This window comes from Hyla sarda, chromosome 6 (genome assembly GCF_029499605.1).
Source record: "Hyla sarda isolate aHylSar1 chromosome 6, aHylSar1.hap1, whole genome shotgun sequence".
In the NCBI taxonomy this organism is placed as follows: Eukaryota; Metazoa; Chordata; class Amphibia; order Anura; family Hylidae; genus Hyla; species Hyla sarda.
The window spans coordinates 246,885,762-246,904,508 of record NC_079194.1 but is presented as its reverse complement, the minus strand read 5'-3'; the positions used below and the strand labels follow the sequence as shown (position 1 = coordinate 246,904,508).

The 18,747-nt window shown below is 40.5% G+C and overlaps 1 protein-coding gene across 1 annotated transcript in view; it reads right to left on the bottom strand.

Moving 5' to 3' along the window:
- The window catches only part of LOC130277496 (mucin-2-like), a 307,722-nt gene that overhangs the window by 91,768 nt on the left and 197,207 nt on the right, over positions 1 to 18,747 (bottom strand). Inside the window, exons 29-30 of the mRNA XM_056528171.1 lie at positions 15,880 to 16,143; positions 318 to 9,125 (exon numbers count right to left, since the gene is read on the bottom strand). Of these exons, the coding sequence (XP_056384146.1) occupies positions 318 to 9,125; positions 15,880 to 16,143 (9,072 nt within the window). The remainder of the gene's footprint in view (positions 1 to 317; positions 9,126 to 15,879; positions 16,144 to 18,747) is intronic.

Here is an 18,747-nt window from a genome sequence, read left to right as displayed (position 1 = left end):
GAATAAAATTTTACATTAAATTCATAACAAATTTGGATTCATCAGATTCTATTCACTTGTCTCTAGTTCAGAATTTCAGCTAAAAAAGAATAAACAAGCAAGTGGTGTTGATAAGGATAAGTCAAGAGATCAATGTAAGAATAATAATATGAAAATGGATTACGTAATTCCTCTTTATTTATGCTAAAAAAAAAAAAGGAATACACAAATGCCTCTCTTTATTTACTACATTCAGTCTGAAGAGAAACATAATGCCAGCCTTAAATCCTTCAAAACTATCAGGAAAATTAAATTTTAATTATCATATTAAGACTTACCTCTTGAAGAAGCAGTAGAAGGTGATATACTTGTCGAGGTTGATGTGCTTTTAGGTGGGGTCGCTATAGTTGGGGTGCTAGCTAAAGTTGATGCTGAACTTTTAAAAATCTCAGTGCTTGTTGTAATTTTAGTAGTGGATGGCGCTATTGTTGATGGAGCTGTACTTCTTGAAGTCAAAGAGCTTTGGGATGTTTTAACACTTGTGGATGTGGCTGTGGTACTGGCTGTAGATGAAGTAGTTGATTTTGTGCTTACAGAAGTGGTAGAAGGTGTAGTGGAGGTGGCTGATGAGGTACTACTTGTTGTAATTTTAGTAGAAGTGGATGGCGCTGTTGTGGATGGAGCTGTACTTCTAGAAGTCAAAGAGCTTTGTGATGTTTTAACACTTGTGGATGTGGTACTGGCTGTAGATGAAGTAGTCGATATTGTGCTTACAGAAGTGGTAGAAGGTTTAGTGGTGGTTGTTGATGGGGTACTACTTGTTGTAATTTTAGTAGTAGTGGATGGCGCTGTTGTTGTTGGAGCTGTACTTCTTGAAGTCAAAGAGCTTTGTGATGTTTTAACACTTGTGGATGTGGCTGTGGTACTGGCTGTAGATGAAGTAGTTGATCTTGTGCTTACAGAAGTGGTGGAAGGTTTAGTGGTGGTTGTTGATGGGGTACTACTTGTTGTAATTTTAGTAGTAGTGGATGGTGCTGTTGTTGTTGATGGAGCTGTACTTCTAGAAGTCAAAGAGCTTTGTGATGTTTTAACACTTGTGGATGTGGCTGTGGTACTGGCTGTAGATGAAGTAGTCGATCTTGTGATTACAGAAGTGGTAGAAGGTTTAGTGGTGGTTGTTGATAGGGTACTACTTGTTGTAATTTTAGTAGTAGTGGATGGTGCTGTTGTTGATGGAGCTGTACTTCTTGAAGTCAAAGAGCTTTGTGATGTTTTAACACTTGTGGATGTGGCTGTGGTACTGGCTGTAGATGAAGTAGTCGATCTTGTGCTTACAGAAGTGGTAGAAGGTTTAGTGGTGGTTGTTGATGGGGTACTACTTGTTGTAATTTTAGTAGTAGTGGATGGCGCTGTTGTTGATGGAGCTGTACTTCTAGAAGTCAAAGAGCTTTGTGATGTTTTAACACTTGTGGATGGGGTTGTGGTACTGGCTGCAGATGAAGTGGTTGATCTTGTGCTTACAGAAGTCGTAGAAAGTTTAGTGGTGGTTGTTGATGGGGTACTACTTGTTGTAATTTTAGTAGTAGTGGATGGCGCTGTTGTTGATGGAGCTGTACTTCTAGAAGTCAAAGAGCTTTGTGATGTTTTAACACTTGTGGATGGGGTTGTGGTACTGGCTGCAGATGAAGTGGTTGATCTTGTGCTTACAGAAGTCGTAGAAAGTTTAGTGGTGGTTGTTGATGGGGTACTACTTGTTGTAATTTTAGTAGTAGTGGATGGCGCTGTTGTTGATGGAGCTGTACTTCTAGAAGTCAAAGAGCTTTGTGATGTTTTAACACTTGTGGATGTGGCTGTGGTACTGGCTGTAGATGAAGTAGTCGATCTTGTGCTTACAGAAGTGGTAGAAGGTTTAGTGGTGGTTGTTGATGGGGTACTACTTGTTGTTATTTTAGTAGTAGTGGATGGCGCTGTTGTTGATGGAGCTGTACTTCTAGAAGTCAAAGAGCTTTGTGATGTTTTAACACTTGTGGATGTGGGTGTGGTACTGGCTGTAGATGAAGTAGTCGATCTTGTGCTTACAGAAGTGGTAGAAGGTTTAGTGGTGGTTGTTGATGGGGTACTACTTGTTGTAATTTTGGTAGTAGTGGATGGCGCTGTTGTTGATGGAGCTGTACTTCTTGAAGTCAAAGAGCTTTGTGATGTTTTAACACTTGTGAATGTGGCTGTGGTACTGGCTGTAGATGAAGTAGTTGATTTTGTGATTACAGAAGTTGTAGTAGGTTTAGTGGTGGTTGTTGATGGGGTACTACTTGTTGTAATTTTAGTAGTAGTGGATGGCGCTGTTGTTGATGGAGCTGTACTTCTAGAAGTCAAAGAGCTTTGTGATGTTTTAACACTTGTGGATGTGGCTGTGGTACTGGCTGTAGATGAAGTAGTTGATCTTGTGCTTACAGAAGTGGTAGAGGGTTTAGTGCTAGAAGGTTTAGTGGTGGTTGTTGATGGCGTACTACTTGTTGTAATTTTAGTAGTAGTGAATGGTGCTGTTGTTGATGGAGCTGTACTTCTTGATGTCAAAGAGCTTTGTGATGTTTTAACACTTGTGGATGTGGCTGTGGTACTGGCTGTAGATGAAGTAGTTGATCTTGTACTTACAGAAGTGGTAGAAGGTTTAGTGGTGGTTGTTGATGGCGTACTACTTGTTGTAATTTTAGTAGTAGTGGATGGCGCTGTTGTTGATGGAGCTGTACTTCTAGAAGTCAAAGAGCTTTGTGATGTTTTAACACTTGTGGATCGGGTTGTGGTACTGGCTGCAGATGAAGTGGTTGATCTTGTGCTTACAGAAGTCGTAGAAAGTTTAGTGGTGGTTGTTGATGGGGTACTACTTGTTGTAATTTTAGTAGTAGTGGATGGCGCTGTTGTTGATGGAGCTGTACTTCTAGAAGTCAAAGAGCTTTGTGATGTTTTAACACTTGTGGATGGGGTTGTGGTACTGGCTGCAGATGAAGTGGTTGATCTTGTGCTTACAGAAGTCGTAGAAAGTTTAGTGGTGGTTGTTGATGGGGTACTACTTGTTGTAATTTTAGTAGTAGTGGATGGCGCTGTTGTTGATGGAGCTGTACTTCTAGAAGTCAAAGAGCTTCGTGATGTTTTAACACTTGTGGATGTGGCTGTGGTACTGGCTGTAGATGAAGTAGTCGATCTTGTGCTTACAGAAGTGGTAGAAGGTTTAGTGGTGGTTGTTGATGGGGTACTACTTGTTGTTATTTTAGTAGTAGTGGATGGCGCTGTTGTTGATGGAGCTGTACTTCTTGATGTCAAAGAGCTTTGTGATGTTTTAACACTTGTGGATGTGGCTGTGGTACTGGCTGTAGATGAAGTAGTTGATCTTGTACTTACAGAAGTGGTAGAAGGTTTAGTGGTGGTTGTTGATGGCGTACTACTTGTTGTAATTTTAGTAGTAGTGGATGGCGCTGTTGTTGATGGAGCTGTACTTCTAGAAGTCAAAGAGCTTTGTGATGTTTTAACACTTGTGGATCGGGTTGTGGTACTGGCTGCAGATGAAGTGGTTGATCTTGTGCTTACAGAAGTCGTAGAAAGTTTAGTGGTGGTTGTTGATGGGGTACTACTTGTTGTAATTTTAGTAGTAGTGGATGGCGCTGTTGTTGATGGAGCTGTACTTCTAGAAGTCAAAGAGCTTTGTGATGTTTTAACACTTGTGGATGGGGTTGTGGTACTGGCTGCAGATGAAGTGGTTGATCTTGTGCTTACAGAAGTCGTAGAAAGTTTAGTGGTGGTTGTTGATGGGGTACTACTTGTTGTAATTTTAGTAGTAGTGGATGGCGCTGTTGTTGATGGAGCTGTACTTCTAGAAGTCAAAGAGCTTCGTGATGTTTTAACACTTGTGGATGTGGCTGTGGTACTGGCTGTAGATGAAGTAGTCGATCTTGTGCTTACAGAAGTGGTAGAAGGTTTAGTGGTGGTTGTTGATGGGGTACTACTTGTTGTTATTTTAGTAGTAGTGGATGGCGCTGTTGTTGATGGAGCTGTACTTCTAGAAGTCAAAGAGCTTTGTGATGTTTTAACACTTGTGGATGTGGGTGTGGTACTGGCTGTAGATGTACTAGTCGATCTTGTGCTTACAGAAGTGGTAGAAGGTTTAGTGGTGGTTGTTGATGGGGTACTACTTGTTGTAATTTTGGTAGTAGTGGATGGCGCTGTTGTTGATGGAGCTGTACTTCTTGAAGTCAAAGAGCTTTGTGATGTTTTAACACTTGTGGATGTGGCTGTGGTACTGGCTGTAGATGAAGTAGTTGATTTTGTGATTACAGAAGTCGTAGTAGGTTTAGTGGTGGTTGTTGATGGGGTACTACTTGTCGTAATTTTAGTAGTAGTGGATGGTGCTGTTGTTGATGTAGCTGTACTTCTAGAAGTCAAAGAGCTTTGTGATGTTTTAACACTTGTGGATGTGGCTGTGGTACTGGCTGTAGATGAAGTAGTTGATCTTGTGCTTACAGAAGTGGTAGAGGGTTTAGTGGTAGAAGGTTTAGTGGTGGTTGTTGATGGTGTACTACTTGTTGTAATTTTAGTAGTAGTGAATGGTGCTGTTGTTGATGGAGCTGTACTTCTTGATGTCAAAGAGCTTTGTGATGTTTTAACACTTGTGGATGTGGCTGTGGTACTGGCTGTAGATGAAGTAGTTGATCTTGTACTTACAGAAGTGGTAGAAGGTTTAGTGGTGGTTGTTGATGGGGTACTACTTGTTGTAATTTTAGTAGTAGTGGATGGCGCTGTTGTTGATGGAGCTGTACTTCTAGAAGTCAAAGAGCTTTGTGATGTTTTAACACTTGTGGATGTGGTTGTGGTACTGGCTGTAGATGAAGTAGTCGATCTTGTGCTTACAGAAGTGGTAGAAGGTTTAGTGGTGGTTGTTGATGGGGTACTACTTGTTGTAATTTTAGTAGTAGTGGATGGTGCTGTTGTTGATGGAGCTGTACTTCTAGAAGTCAAAGAGCTTTGTGATGTTTTAGCACTTGTGGATGTGACTGTGGTACTGGCTGTAGATGAAGTAGTCGATCTTGTGCTTACAGAAGTGGTAGAAGGTTTAGTGGTGGTTGTTGATGGGGTACTACTTGTTGTAATTTTAGTAGTAGTGGATGGCGCTGTTGTTGATGGAGCTGTACTTCTTGATGTCAAAGAGCTTTGTGATGTTTTAACACTTGTGGATGTGGCTGTGGTACTGGCTGTAGATGAAGTAGTTGATCTTGTACTTACAGAAGTGGTAGAAGGTTTAGTGGTGGTTGTTGATGGGGTACTACTTGTTGTAATTTTAGTAGTAGTGGATGGCGCTGTTGTTGATGGAGCTGTACTTCTAGAAGTCAAAGAGCTTTGTGATGTTTTAACACTTGTGGATGTGGTTGTGGTACTGGCTGTAGATGAAGTAGTCGATCTTGTGCTTACAGAAGTGGTAGAAGGTTTAGTGGTGGTTGTTGATGGGGTACTACTTGTTGTAATTTTAGTAGTAGTGGATGGTGCTGTTGTTGATGGAGCTGTACTTCTAGAAGTCAAAGAGCTTTGGGATGTTTTAACACTTGTGGATGTGGCTGTGGTACTGGCTGTAAATGAAGTAGTTGATCTTGTGCTTACAGAAGTGGTAGAAGGTTTAGTGGTGGTTGTTGATGGGGTACTACTTGTAATTTTAGTAGTAGTGGATGGCGCTGTTGTTGATGGAGCTGTACTTCTTGAAGTCAAAGAGCTTTGTGATGTTTTAACACTTGTGGACGTGGCACTGGCTGTAGATGAAGTAGTCGATCTTGTGCTTACAGAAGTGGTAGAAGGTTTAGTGGTGGTTGTTGATGGGGTACTACTTGTAATTTTAGTAGTAGTGAATGGCGCTGTTGTTGATTGAGCTGTACTTCTTGAAGTCAAAGAGCTTTGTGATGTTTTAACACTTGTGGCTGTGGTACTGGCTGTAGATGAAGTAGTCGATCTTGTGCTTACAGAAGTGGTAGAAGGTTTAGTGGTGGTTGTTGATGGGGTACTACTTGTTGTGATTTTAGTAGTAGTGGATGGCGCTATTGTTGATGGAGCTGTACTTCTAGAAGTCAAAGAGCTTTGTGATGTTTTAACACTTGTGGATGTGGCTGTGGTACTGGCTGTAGATGAAGTAGTCGATCTTGTGCTTACAGAAGTGGTAGAAGGTTTAGTGGTGGTTGTTGATGGGGTACTACTTGTTGTTATTTTAGTAGTAGTGGATGGCGCTGTTGTTGATGGAGCTGTACTTCTAGAAGTCAAAGAGCTTTGTGATGTTTTAACACTTGTGGATGTGGGTGTGGTACTGGCTGTAGATGAAGTAGTCGATCTTGTGCTTACAGAAGTGGTAGAAGGTTTAGTGGTGGTTGTTGATTGGGTACTACTTGTTGTAATTTTGGTAGTAGTGGATGGCGCTGTTGTTGATGGAGCTGTACTTCTTGAAGTCAAAGAGCTTTGTGATGTTTTAACACTTGTGGATGTGGCTGTGGTACTGGCTGTAGATGAAGTAGTTGATTTTGTGATTACAGAAGTCGTAGTAGGTTTAGTGGTGGTTGTTGATGGGGTACTACTTGTCGTAATTTTAGTAGTAGTAGATGGTGCTGTTGTTGATGTAGCTGTACTTCTAGAAGTCAAAGAGCTTTGTGATGTTTTAACACTTGTGGATTTGGCTGTGGTACTGGCTGTAGATGAAGTGGTCGTTCTTGTGCTTACAGAAGTGGTAGAAGGTTTAGTGGTGGTTGTTGATCGGGTACTACTTGTTGTAATTTTGGTAGTAGTGGATGGCGCTGTTGTTGATGGAGCTGTACTTCTTGAAGTCAAAGAGCTTTGTGATGTTTTAACACTTGTGGATGTGGCTCTGGTACTGGCTGTAGATGAAGTAGTTGATCTTGTGCTTACAGAAGTGGTAGAGGGTTTAGTGGTAGAAGGTTTAGTGGTGGTTGTTGATGGCGTACTACTTGTTGTAATTTTAGTAGTAGTGAATGGTGCTGTTGTTGATGTAGCTGTACTTCTAGAAGTCAAAGAGCTTTGTGATGTTTTAACACTTGTGGATGTGGCTGTGGTACTGGCTGTAGATGAAGTAGTCGATCTTGTGCTTACAGAAGTAGTAGAAGGTTTAGTGGTGGTTGTTGATGGGGTACTACTTGTTGTTATTTTAGTAGTAGTGGATGGCGCTGTTGTTGATGGAGCTGTACTTCTAGAAGTCAAAGAGCTTTGTGATGTTTTAGCACTTGTGGATGTGACTGTGGTACTGGCTGTAGATGAAGTAGTCGATCTTGTGCTTACAGAAGTGGTAGAAGGTTTAGTGGTGGTTGTTGATGGGGTACTACTTGTTGTAATTTTAGTAGTAGTGGATGGCGCTGTTGTTGATGGAGCTGTACTTCTTGAAGTCAAAGAGCTTTGTGATGTTTTAACACTTGTGGACGTGGTACTGGCTGTAGATGAAGTAGTCGATCTTGTGCTTACAGAAGTGGTAGAAGGTTTAGTGGTGGTTGTTGATGGGGTACTACTTGTAATTTTAGTAGTAGTGGATGGCGCTGTTGTTGATGGAGCTGTACTTCTAGAAGTCAAAGAGCTTTGTGATGTTTTAGCACTTGTGGATGTGACTGTGGTACTGGCTTTAGATGAAGTAGTCGATCTTGTGCTTACAGAAGTGGTAGAAGGTTTAGTGGTGGTTGTTGATGGGGTACTACTTGTTGTAATTTTAGTAGTAGTGGATGGCGCTGTTGTTGATGGAGCTGTACTTCTTGAAGTCAAAGAGCTTTGTGATGTTTTAACACTTGTGGACGTGGTACTGGCTGTAGATGAAGTAGTCGATCTTGTGCTTACAGAAGTGGTAGAAGGTTTAGTGGTGGTTGTTGATGGGGTACTACTTGTAATTTTAGTAGTAGTGGATGGCGCTGTTGTTGATGGAGCTGTACTTCTAGAAGTCAAAGAGCTTTGTGATGTTTTAGCACTTGTGGATGTGACTGTGGTACTGGCTTTAGATGAAGTAGTCGATCTTGTGCTTACAGAAGTGGTAGAAGGTTTAGTGGTGGTTGTTGATGGGGTACTACTTGTTGTAATTTTAGAAGTAGTGGATGGCGCTGTTGTTGATGGAGCTGTACTTCTAGAAGTCAAAGAGCTTTGTGATGTTTTAGCACTTGTGGATGTGACTGTGGTACTGGCTGTAGATGAAGTAGTCGATCTTGTGCTTACAGAAGTGGTAGAAGATTTAGTGGTGGTTGTTGATGGGGTACTACTTGTTGTAATTTTGGTAGTAGTGGATGGCGCTGTTGTTGATGGAGCTGTACTTCTTGAAGTCAAAGAGCTTTGTGATGTTTTAACACTTGTGGATGTGGCTGTGGTACTGGCTGTAGATGAAGTGGTCGTTCTTGTGCTTACAGAAGTGGTAGAAGGTTTAGTGGTGGTTGTTGATGGGGTACTACTTGTTGTAATTTTGGTAGTAGTGGATGGTGCTGTTGTTGATGTAGCTGTACTTCTAGAAGTCAAAGAGCTTTGTGATGTTTTAACACTTGTGGATGTGGCTGTGGTACTGGCTGTAGATGAAGTAGTTGATCTTGTGCTTACAGAAGTGGTAGAGGGTTTAGTGGTAGAAGGTTTAGTGGTGGTTGTTGATGGCGTACTACTTGTTGTAATTTTAGTAGTAGTGAATGGTGCTGTTGTTGATGGAGCTGTACTTCTTGATGTCAAAGAGCTTTGGGATGTTTTTACACTTGTGGATGTGGGTGTGCTACTGGCTGTAGATGAAGTAATTGATTTTGTGCTTACAGAAGTGGTAGAAGGTCTTGTGGTGGATGCTGTTGAGGTACTACTTGTAATTTTAGTAGTGGATGTCGCTGTTGTTGATGGAGCTGTACTTCTAGAAGTCAGAGAGCTTGCTGATGTTTTAACACTTGTGGATGTACTACTAGCTGAAGATGTAGTAGATGGTTTTGTGCTTAAGGAAGTGGTAGAAGGTGTAGTGGTTGTTGGTTTAGTACTCGTTGCTGTAGTGATTCTTTTTGTAGTGCTAGTTGGACATGGCAATAGTTCTGTTTTTATTTGACAAAATTTGTCACATATAACTCTATATCCACAGTTGGTATTGTTTTCATAGTTATAAAATATTACAGAATCTGCAAAAAGGAAAAAGATATTGCTATGTTAATAAAAATGTTAAATCTTATAGAAAAAAGGCAACTTCAAGAGTGATATTTAAAATGGTTTCTATCTGCATTAAAATATAGATTATGCACATTTAAAATACATTTCTGTATTCTGCCTATCACTGCTGTATGGTGCAAGAACAATGAATGAACATTTAGGCTACGTTTCCACTTGTTTTTTTTTCTGGCAGTTTTTGGATATCTGCCACTGCAGTTTTTGAGGCAAAGCCAGAAATGTATTCAAAAGGAATAGGACATATTAAAGGAAGGACTTATACTTCTCCTCCCTTTTGGATCCACTTCAAACTTTGGCTCAAAAACTGCAGAGGCAGCATTCCAAAAACTGCCAGAAAAAAATCCAAGTGCAAACTTAGCCTTAAAGTTTAGCAGAGTAATGAAAATCCAATTTGAATAGCCTAATTACTTTTAAAAAAAAGCTTTACATAGAAATTAATGGATCAACCCGACTAACCCGAATATATTCTAATGCTTATTGTTTCCACGATATAGCACAATTTAGGTAGACAATGTTCATTTCAGCACACCCTGAAGGTCTCCTGTAGCACACGGACTGGTGCAGCCCAACACCAAAGGCAATTTGTAGAGAAACAAATTGCCCACTGCCAGAATAATAGCTCTGATGAAATCTCTATTTTAATTAGTTAGTGCAGGATTCCTAAAATCAGGTCTCCAAAAGAGAGTAACACATTTCACGTACGAATATCCGTAATGAATACAGAGATTTTTAAGAGATATTCTTCCTGCTTGGACAATCTGTTTTTCTATAAGCTTGCAATATGAAAATGAACTCTTAACTGCACTGGAGGCAAGCTTTAGGACTAACTGCCCCTTTGATGCCATCCCCTGGGTCCCATTCCTTGATAAGAAATACCGCTCAAATGGGACCCAGGAGACGGTTTCAGATGTGCAGTCAGTTTTTAAACCTGCCAGTTAAGAGTTTATTTGCAATATGGAAGATTGTGCTACATCTCGGGAATAGCTGAACAGATTGGGGAAAAGAATACATTGTATTATTCAAGATCACCCACACTAACACCTGTATTTAGGTTAGTGGAGTTAACCCTTTCAGGATCGAGCCTTTTTTTTTTTTTTTTAAGGTTTCCTTTTTTCCTCCTTGCCTTCTAATAGACATAACTCTTTTATTTTTTCATTTAAAGACCCATATGAGGGCTTTTTTTTAGCATCACCAATTGTACTTTTTAATTACATCACTCATTTTACCTCCAAACTTACAGTGAAACAAACACAATATAATTTGTTTGTCAAAATTGGAAAAAACCCACCACTTTGCAACTTTTGGGGGCTTCTGTTTCTACGCAGTGCACTTTTCGGTAAAAATTACACTTTATCTTTATTCTATAGGTCCATACAATTAAAAGGATACCCAATTTAAATAGTTTTTCCTATTTTACTACTTTTACTACTAAAAAATTCCGATTTTTCTTTTTGTACAAAAATTTGTATGCTTAAAAGTGTCCTATTCTTACCCTATAACTTTTTTATTTTTCCACATACAGGGATGTATGAGGGCTAATTTTTTTTGCGCTGTGATCTGTATTTTTCATCGGGAGCATTTTTGTTTTGATAGCACATTTTGATTGTGTTTTATAAATTTTTTTCTTGTACATGAAGTGACCAAAAATCTGCAACTTTTGGTACTTTTTATGCTTTTGCCTTTCACTGTGTAATTTAATTAATGTTATATTTTATTAGTTCCGATATTTATGTATGCAGCGATCCCACATATGTTCATGGTTTAATTATTTTTTTTCACATTATTTTATTTGGAAAAGGGGGGTTATTTAAACTTTTATTAGGGAATGGGGTTAAATTGCATTTATTACTTTTTTTAAAATATTTTTTTACACTTTTTTTTTGTCCCAAGTGGGGACTATAACATGCAATCTTTAAATTGCATTCACTGATCAATGCTTCTCCATAGGAGAGCATTGATCAGTGTTATCCGTGCTCCATTGCTTTAGCCTGGCATAGCTAACTGCAAGCTTGGAGCACCGATCGGACAGCAGGGAGGAAGGAAAGACCTCCTGCCGTCCTCCCAGCTGATCGGGATGCCGCGGTTTCGCCGCGGATATCCTGATCAGCCCACTAAGCTAGCCCCAAACAGGATTAATCGCTTTTAGATGCGGCATCCAAAGGGTTAATGCCGGACATCAGCCTGATCAGCGATGTCTGGCATTAGCCGTGGGTCCCGGTTGCTAATAGCTATCTGGGAACCAACCACCAGGTATGATGCGCGCTCAGCTGCTGAGTGTGCATCATACAGCAGAAGCCCACAGTGGACATAAATAAATGTCCATTTGCGGGAAGAGGTTAATCCATCTGTCAGTTTCTCTTTAAATAACTAAATTCTGAACCGTATAACATTTTTATATTTAATTCTACAGAGCTGTGTGAAGACTCATTTTGCTTTGTGACGTCTAGTGTTTTCTGTAAAATTTTGTCGTAGAAGGGTGTATGTAATGTGACAAAAAAAAACACAAATTCTCGCATTTGGTAATTTTTTTCCCTTTAAGGCCATTTACCGTGGGGGACCAATAACACCATATTTTAACACTTTGGTCAGTTCCACGCGTGGTTATGCACAATATGTCATTTTTTTTTTGTTTTTGTTTACTATTTTTCTTTGAAAGTTGGAAAAGGTGATTATTTTAATTTAAAACATGAATTCAGTGCTATTGCATTGCCTTTATCATTAGATCAGCACTCTACTGTCACAGCCTGGCATATGCAGCCTGTAACATTAGCTTTGTCACGGCAGCCACAGATTCCCACAATATCCACAGGTTTCTGTGACAGTAGATTGGCTCTCAGTGATTGCATAGTGGGGAGCCAATCTGACCGCTTAGATTGCTCCCTGCCTATTAGTAGCGGCTGTTGGTTGCTTAAAGTAGTATGGAGTGGGTTCATCATCACTTTTTATGCAGACAGGATGTACCAATAGATCCTTTTGCGTTAAAGCTTAAAGGGGTACTCCAGTGGAAAACTTTTTTTTTTTTTTAAATCAACTGGTGCCAGAAAGTTAAACAGATTTTTAAGTTACTTATATTAAAAAATCTTAACCCTTCCAGTACTTTTTAGGGGCTATATACTGCAGAAGAAATTATTTTCTTTTTCTATTTCTCTGCTGACCTCTGTTGTCCATTTTTGGAACTGTCCAGGGCTATTTAGGTAAACTTGTGATTGTGTTTATTAACATCTGTCACCCTACCAGCACCAAGGAGGCACAATTGCCAGGTGCTGATGGGTTTCCATGGGATCCATGGAGCTACTGAAGCCTTCAAGGTATGCCATGTATTTGTGCCATGCCGTGCCTCTGGCAGTCTGTATAGGTGGTTTGTTCACTTTATGTTAACAGGTATATACAATCCTCTATAATAGGTATAATATAGTTTTATTGTATACAAAAAATGCCTCCACCTTCACTCACAAAATAATCTTTTTATAAAACATAATAAAATCTACATATATTTAGTATCTCTGCCTTTAATGACCTGAACTAAAAATCTCTCTCAACTGTACAGTGAAGGCTATAAAAAATAAAATGTAAAATAAACCAGGATTGCTTTAGGTTTTTTTTTTACAAACAAGAAAAACAAAAAGATCAAAAAGTCACAATTACTCCAACTCCACTTAAACTAAAAATTCTGCAAAAAAAAAAAGCCCTCATACAGGCACTGCTCATCACCTACCCAAAACCATCCCTACAGTGAAACTTGTTGGTATCAGAATCCTGCTGTGGGGGTGTTTTTCAGCTACTGGGACAGGGAGACTGGTCAGATTTGAGGGAAAGCTTAATGGAGAAAATTACAGGAATATTCTTAATGAAAACCTGACTCAGAGTGCTCTTGACCTCTGACTGGACGGAAGGTTACATTTTCAACAAGATGATGGCCCTAAGCAAACAGCCAGGACAACACAGGAGTAGCTTTGGAACAACTCTGTGAATGTCCTTGAATGACCCAGCCAGATCCCTGACTTAAACACAATTGAACTTCTCTAGAGACATTTGAAAATGTCTTCCACCGACAGTCCCCATGCAATCTTACAGAGCTCAAGAGGCAGGATAAACAGAAAAAATGGGGAAATGAATGGAGTGCTTCTGCTAATAAGGATGGGACTCAGGATGCCACGGTTGCACAGGATGATTTTATTGGGATGAGAAATTTCTGACAATGCGTTTCGGCATGACACCAATGCACAGCAACACACATCAGGACGCATCTATTTGATTGTTTGTGGACCTGAGGAAGGCGCGTGCCAGTGCCGAAACGCGTTGTCCAAAATTTCTTATCCCAATAAAATAGTCCTGTGCAACTGTGGCGTCCTGAGTCCCATCCTTATTAGCAGAAGTGCTCCATCCATTTCCCCATTTTTTCGGTTTATCCTGCCTCCACGTTTCCGTACCCTTGGGGATAGGGATAAGGGAAAGTGAGCTGCACACTGCACATATCCTACCCACCCCACACCCCTCTCAGGGTCTTGCTCGCTCTATTGCACAATCCCAACGGGTCAGTGAGATACCCAAAGTAAGGTGGTGGGTCTTGTTAATTTTTTCCTGCATAACCACACCAGAGAGCGACCCTCTTTTTCTTTCTGCCTTTGTTACAGAGCTCAAGAGGATCTACACAGAAGAATGGCAGAAAATCCCCATGAAGATTGGAGGCTGTAAGCGTTGCCAAAGGTGATTTAACTAAGTACTGAGTAAAGGGTCAGACTCTAATGTTACTTTTAATAAGCACTGCATCCGACCTGGGGAATCTTTCCCTAGCCTTACACAGCAAGCAAACACTACTGTACACAGCATTGGCTTGCTACCAATTACCAATATCTATAGGGTTTCCCAAGCAGAAGTAAAAACATTCTGCTTCTGCAAGTTTTGAATGCTGAAGAGGGATGTTTATTTTTTTTAATACTAACTTTTCCCCCCCAAAGAAATGGCATCTATTACTAAGCCCAGGTTTTAGCATTAGCCCCTAAATGACTAGCCCCTATTATTACCCCAGTATGCATTGGCACCAGGGGTACTGAAAAGGGACGGTACCATTAGGCCTAGAGCATCAACAAAATGATGCTCTGAGACTGGGCGGCAGGCTGGTTTTATTAGACTGGCAATGGCCAAAATAAATGGCCCTTGCCACCCTGGTAATGCCAAACTGTGGCTGTTTGGTACAAAAGTACCTGACTAATCAGGTGTGAAACCAAGTAGTAGCAGCTTAACATTTTCAGGGTGACAAGGGTTATTTATTTTGGCGGTTGCAATTTTAATAATACCAGCCCGCCCAGTCTCGTAGGGTCTTGAATAAGAATAAAAGAAGACCCACCCTCTGGTCCCCTTGTTAACCCTATTAAAAGAATTATTATTATATTTTCTGCTCTTTTGCTGATGTCCTCTGCCAGCAGAAGCAAAAAATTCCTGGTAAACAGCCAGAAAAACGTTCTACTTCTGCTTAGGAAACCAGCTGTGTTTAGCAGCGTTGGCCTGCTGTATAAGTCTGGGGAAAGATTCCCCTGGTTAGGTAATAATTATAATAACTCTTTTTTTATATAGCACACACAGATTCTGCAGCGCTGTACACTCAAATTGGTCCCTGTCCCCAATAGGGTTCACAATGTCATTGTTTGCCTTCGTGCCGAACCGAACATTTCCTAAAGTTCTGACCGAACCTGCTTTTAGTTCACTCAAGACTAGTCAGGATATCCAGTTGGGCTTTAAATTGCATGGCACTTTTAAGTAAAAGAGAAAACCAAGATTGTCTATGTCTCCTTTATAGTTTTACTTTTTCTGAAGCTTAAAAGATGTCTGTCAGCTGTAGATCATGTGTTAAACCTATGTTAAAGAGGTTGTGCTAAGCCACAGGATGTACAGCTCCTCCTTCCCCCGCCCCTCCCTGCCTTCATTGCTTGACAAAACAGAGCTCGTCTTTCAGCACTGAGCCATGCATGTCAGTCAGTAAAGGCACATACGGTTGGGTGAGTTAGGAGGCATGTGTCCTGCAGCTCACACAGGCTCTTTGACACTTAAATAGGCCCTGTCATTTGAACAAACTTTGCATAGATCAATAGTACTAGTGGACTAGTCTATGGATAATAAACTTAGTAATATATCTCATCAGACAAAAACACTTATTTCTCCTGTTATAATGCTTCTCTCCTGTTAAACTGTATTTCAGCTCTGCCTACCAGCTCTGGGAGAACTGCAAGTTATAGATGAAGCCTGCACGCATGCTAATACCAAATAAAACTTATATAATTGCCAGAAATAGTGCTGCTCCTCATGTACACACAGGGCAGCTTATGCTGACAAGTCACTTGAAATGACAGGTAAACGTTAAGCTCTGTGAGTAATCTACAGCTGACAGATATATTTTAACACAGAGTGGAATACACTCTTACCCAGCATACAACCAAGGGAGAAATGTTACTGTATGTGTTCTACTAAAAAGAAAAAATCACTGTCCTCTGAAAAATGTTCTCTCTATAGATTGCTGGTAACCCAAATCATATTCATGGCTCTTTAAATGGCTGGACAATGCCTTTATTTATTAGAAAGACAATGGTTTTTCTTATGCAGAAAAGCTAATTTACATTCCCTGGAAATCTTATTTGAACATTATTGGAGCAAAATTCTAAAATTACTCCAGCAGTTAATGGATTATGGATATACTAGCTTACTTTATCTTACCTGCATTATATGTCTTGTTGTTAAAGTAGCAAACACATTTTGTTGTCGTTGGTGGTGTGAAAGTAGTTGTGCTTTTTGGAAAAGTTATAGTTACTGTGGATGTTTGAGTTGCTCTAGTTGTTGAAGTTCCACAAAATATGGTGTAGTCAGTTGTTGTACCATTGACACTACATACACGGACAAGGCAAATTCCCTTTCCAACGTCTTTAATAAAGATTGTTTCATTGTAGGCATAAATGTTTCCATTGTATTCACAGTAACAGGCTGCAGAAGGGACAAAAATCAATTAAAAATGCTCTAGGCCAAAATGTACTTTATATACATTAACTACATAATACATTATATAAGGATTTCAAGTTGAAATAAAAATTATATTCAAGCCCCTCTCCCCTTAAAGGAAGATTGTCAGCTTGCTACCCGCACACTAACCAGCGCTAAAAAGAGGTACTGGCTGTTAATACGGGGACACTGATCAGTTTGATACTTACCGTGCCCGGATCCATCCAGCCGTTCGTCCGTAATCTTCTATTTTTGGTATATGCTAATTAGCTGCTAACTTGCACCTCCCGGGCTAACTGGCACTCTGACATCAGCGTTTCTGGCCGCAGCACTGCCCACCTCATCAATATTCCTCCCCTCCCTCCGCCTCTCCCCATTCATTACAGAGTGGGGAGAAGAGGGAGAGGCGGACGGGGGGGGGGGAGGAATATTGATGAGCTAGGCGGCGCTGCGGCTAGAAATGCTGATGTCAGGTATGAAGGTATTGAAGGATATGGATTAAAAAAGGGATATATATGGATCCAGCATGTCACCCAGTCAGAGGCCATATTCCCAGCAGAGGTGAGTGAAATGAGTGTTAGTGTCCCATGCGAAATGAGGCCACCTCCGCGTGGTGGATGGGGGACACGTTTTGATCAAAAAGTGAGCTAAGAGCCTCCATTTTTTGACCAAGGGTGCTGCTGCAACCTTATTTTTTTGTGAAAGCTGTGCAATCCGTGTTCAGCTCGACCTCCTGCGTCCTACTGCGCACGGACTGGTACGGACCGTACCCTGTGCTGGCAATGACAAAATAAAGAAGAAATGTCCAGCGCACATTCCCGTTAAAATCAAAAACGTTATTCAAGCATTTACACCAGGAAGAAGACAGGGTAGACACAGGTGATGCATTTCAGCCCGTCAAAGGACCTTAGTCATACAACATATAATGACAGAGTGAGACCTTTATAGGGTATAAGGGGGGGGGGAGGAGGGAGCAGCACCTCCTGCTGGCGTACGCGTAATCATCCCTCCCCTTCCACATTCAGGTGCACATATCCGAAGTATGGATCAAGTTCTATTAACCTCTTGCACACCACTCCCCAATCCGGTCCACTCTGTACCACAAAAACACATAATTTAAAATTGCAATAGAAACATAACCCCTTAAGGACTCAGCCCATTTTGGCCTTAAGGACTCAGACAATTAAATTTTTACGTTTTCATTTTTTCCTCCTCGCCTTCTAAAAATCATAACTCTTTTATATTTTCATCCACAGACTAGTATGAGGGCTTGTTTTTTGCGCGACCAGTTGTCCTTTGTAATGACATCACTCATTATATCATAAAATGTATGGCGCAACCAAAAAACACTATTTTTGTGGGGAAATTAAAACGAAAAACGCAATTTTGCTAATTTTGGAAGGTTTTGTTTTCACGCCGTACAATTTCTGGTAAAAATGACATGTGTTCTTTATTCTGAGGGTCAATACGATTAAAATGATACCCATTATTATATACTTTTATATTATTGTTGCGCTTAAAAAAAATCACAAACTTTTTAACCAAATTAGTACGTTTATAATCCCTTTATTTTGATGACCTATAACTTTTTTATTTTTCCGTATAAGCGGCAGTATGGGGGCTAATTTTTTGCGCCATGATCTGTACTTTTTTTTGATACCACATTTGTATATAAAAAACTTTTAATACATTTTTTATAATTTTTTTTTAATAAAATGTATTAAAAAAGTAGGAATTTTGGACTTTTTTAATTTTTTTTCGTTCACGCCGTTCACCGTACGGGATCATTAACATTTTATTTTAATAGTTCGGACATTTACGCACGCGGCGATACCAAATATGTCTATAAAAAATGTTTTTTACGCTTTTTGGGGGTAAAATAGGAAAAAACGGACGTTTTACTTTTTTATTGGGGGAGGGGATTTTTCACTTTTTTTTTACTTTTACTTTTACATTTTTTTACATTTTTTTTTACACTTGAATAGTCCCCATAGGGGACTATTCATAGCAATACCATGATTGCTAATACTGATCTGTTCTATGTATAGGACATAGAACAGATCAGTATTATCGGTCATCTTCTGCTCTGGTCTGCTCGATCACAGACCAGAGCAGGAGCCGCCGGGAGCCGCACGGAGGAAGGTGAGGGGACCTCCGTGCGGCGTTATGAATGATCGGATCCCCGCAGCAGCGCTGCGGGCGATCCGATCGTTCATTTTAATCGCGAACTCCCGCAAATGCCGGGATCTGTATTGATCCCGGCACCTGAGGGGTTAATGGCGGACGCGAGATCGCGGGCGTCGGCCTTTGCCGGCGGGTCCCTGGCTGCGATCAGCAGCCGGGATCAGCCGCGCATGACACGGGCATCGCTCCGATGCCCGCGGTTATGCTTAGGACGTAAATGTACGTCCTGGTGCGTTAAGTACCACCTCACCAGGACGTACATTTACGTCCTGCGTCCTTAAAATTGCAATAGAAACATAATATAGTCTCTTTTACTTAAATGTTATTGCTGGGTGTGTGTCATGGCATGAGGCTCCCAGATGAACTAATATGTTGCAATGGTTTATATTTCATAAATAATTACCC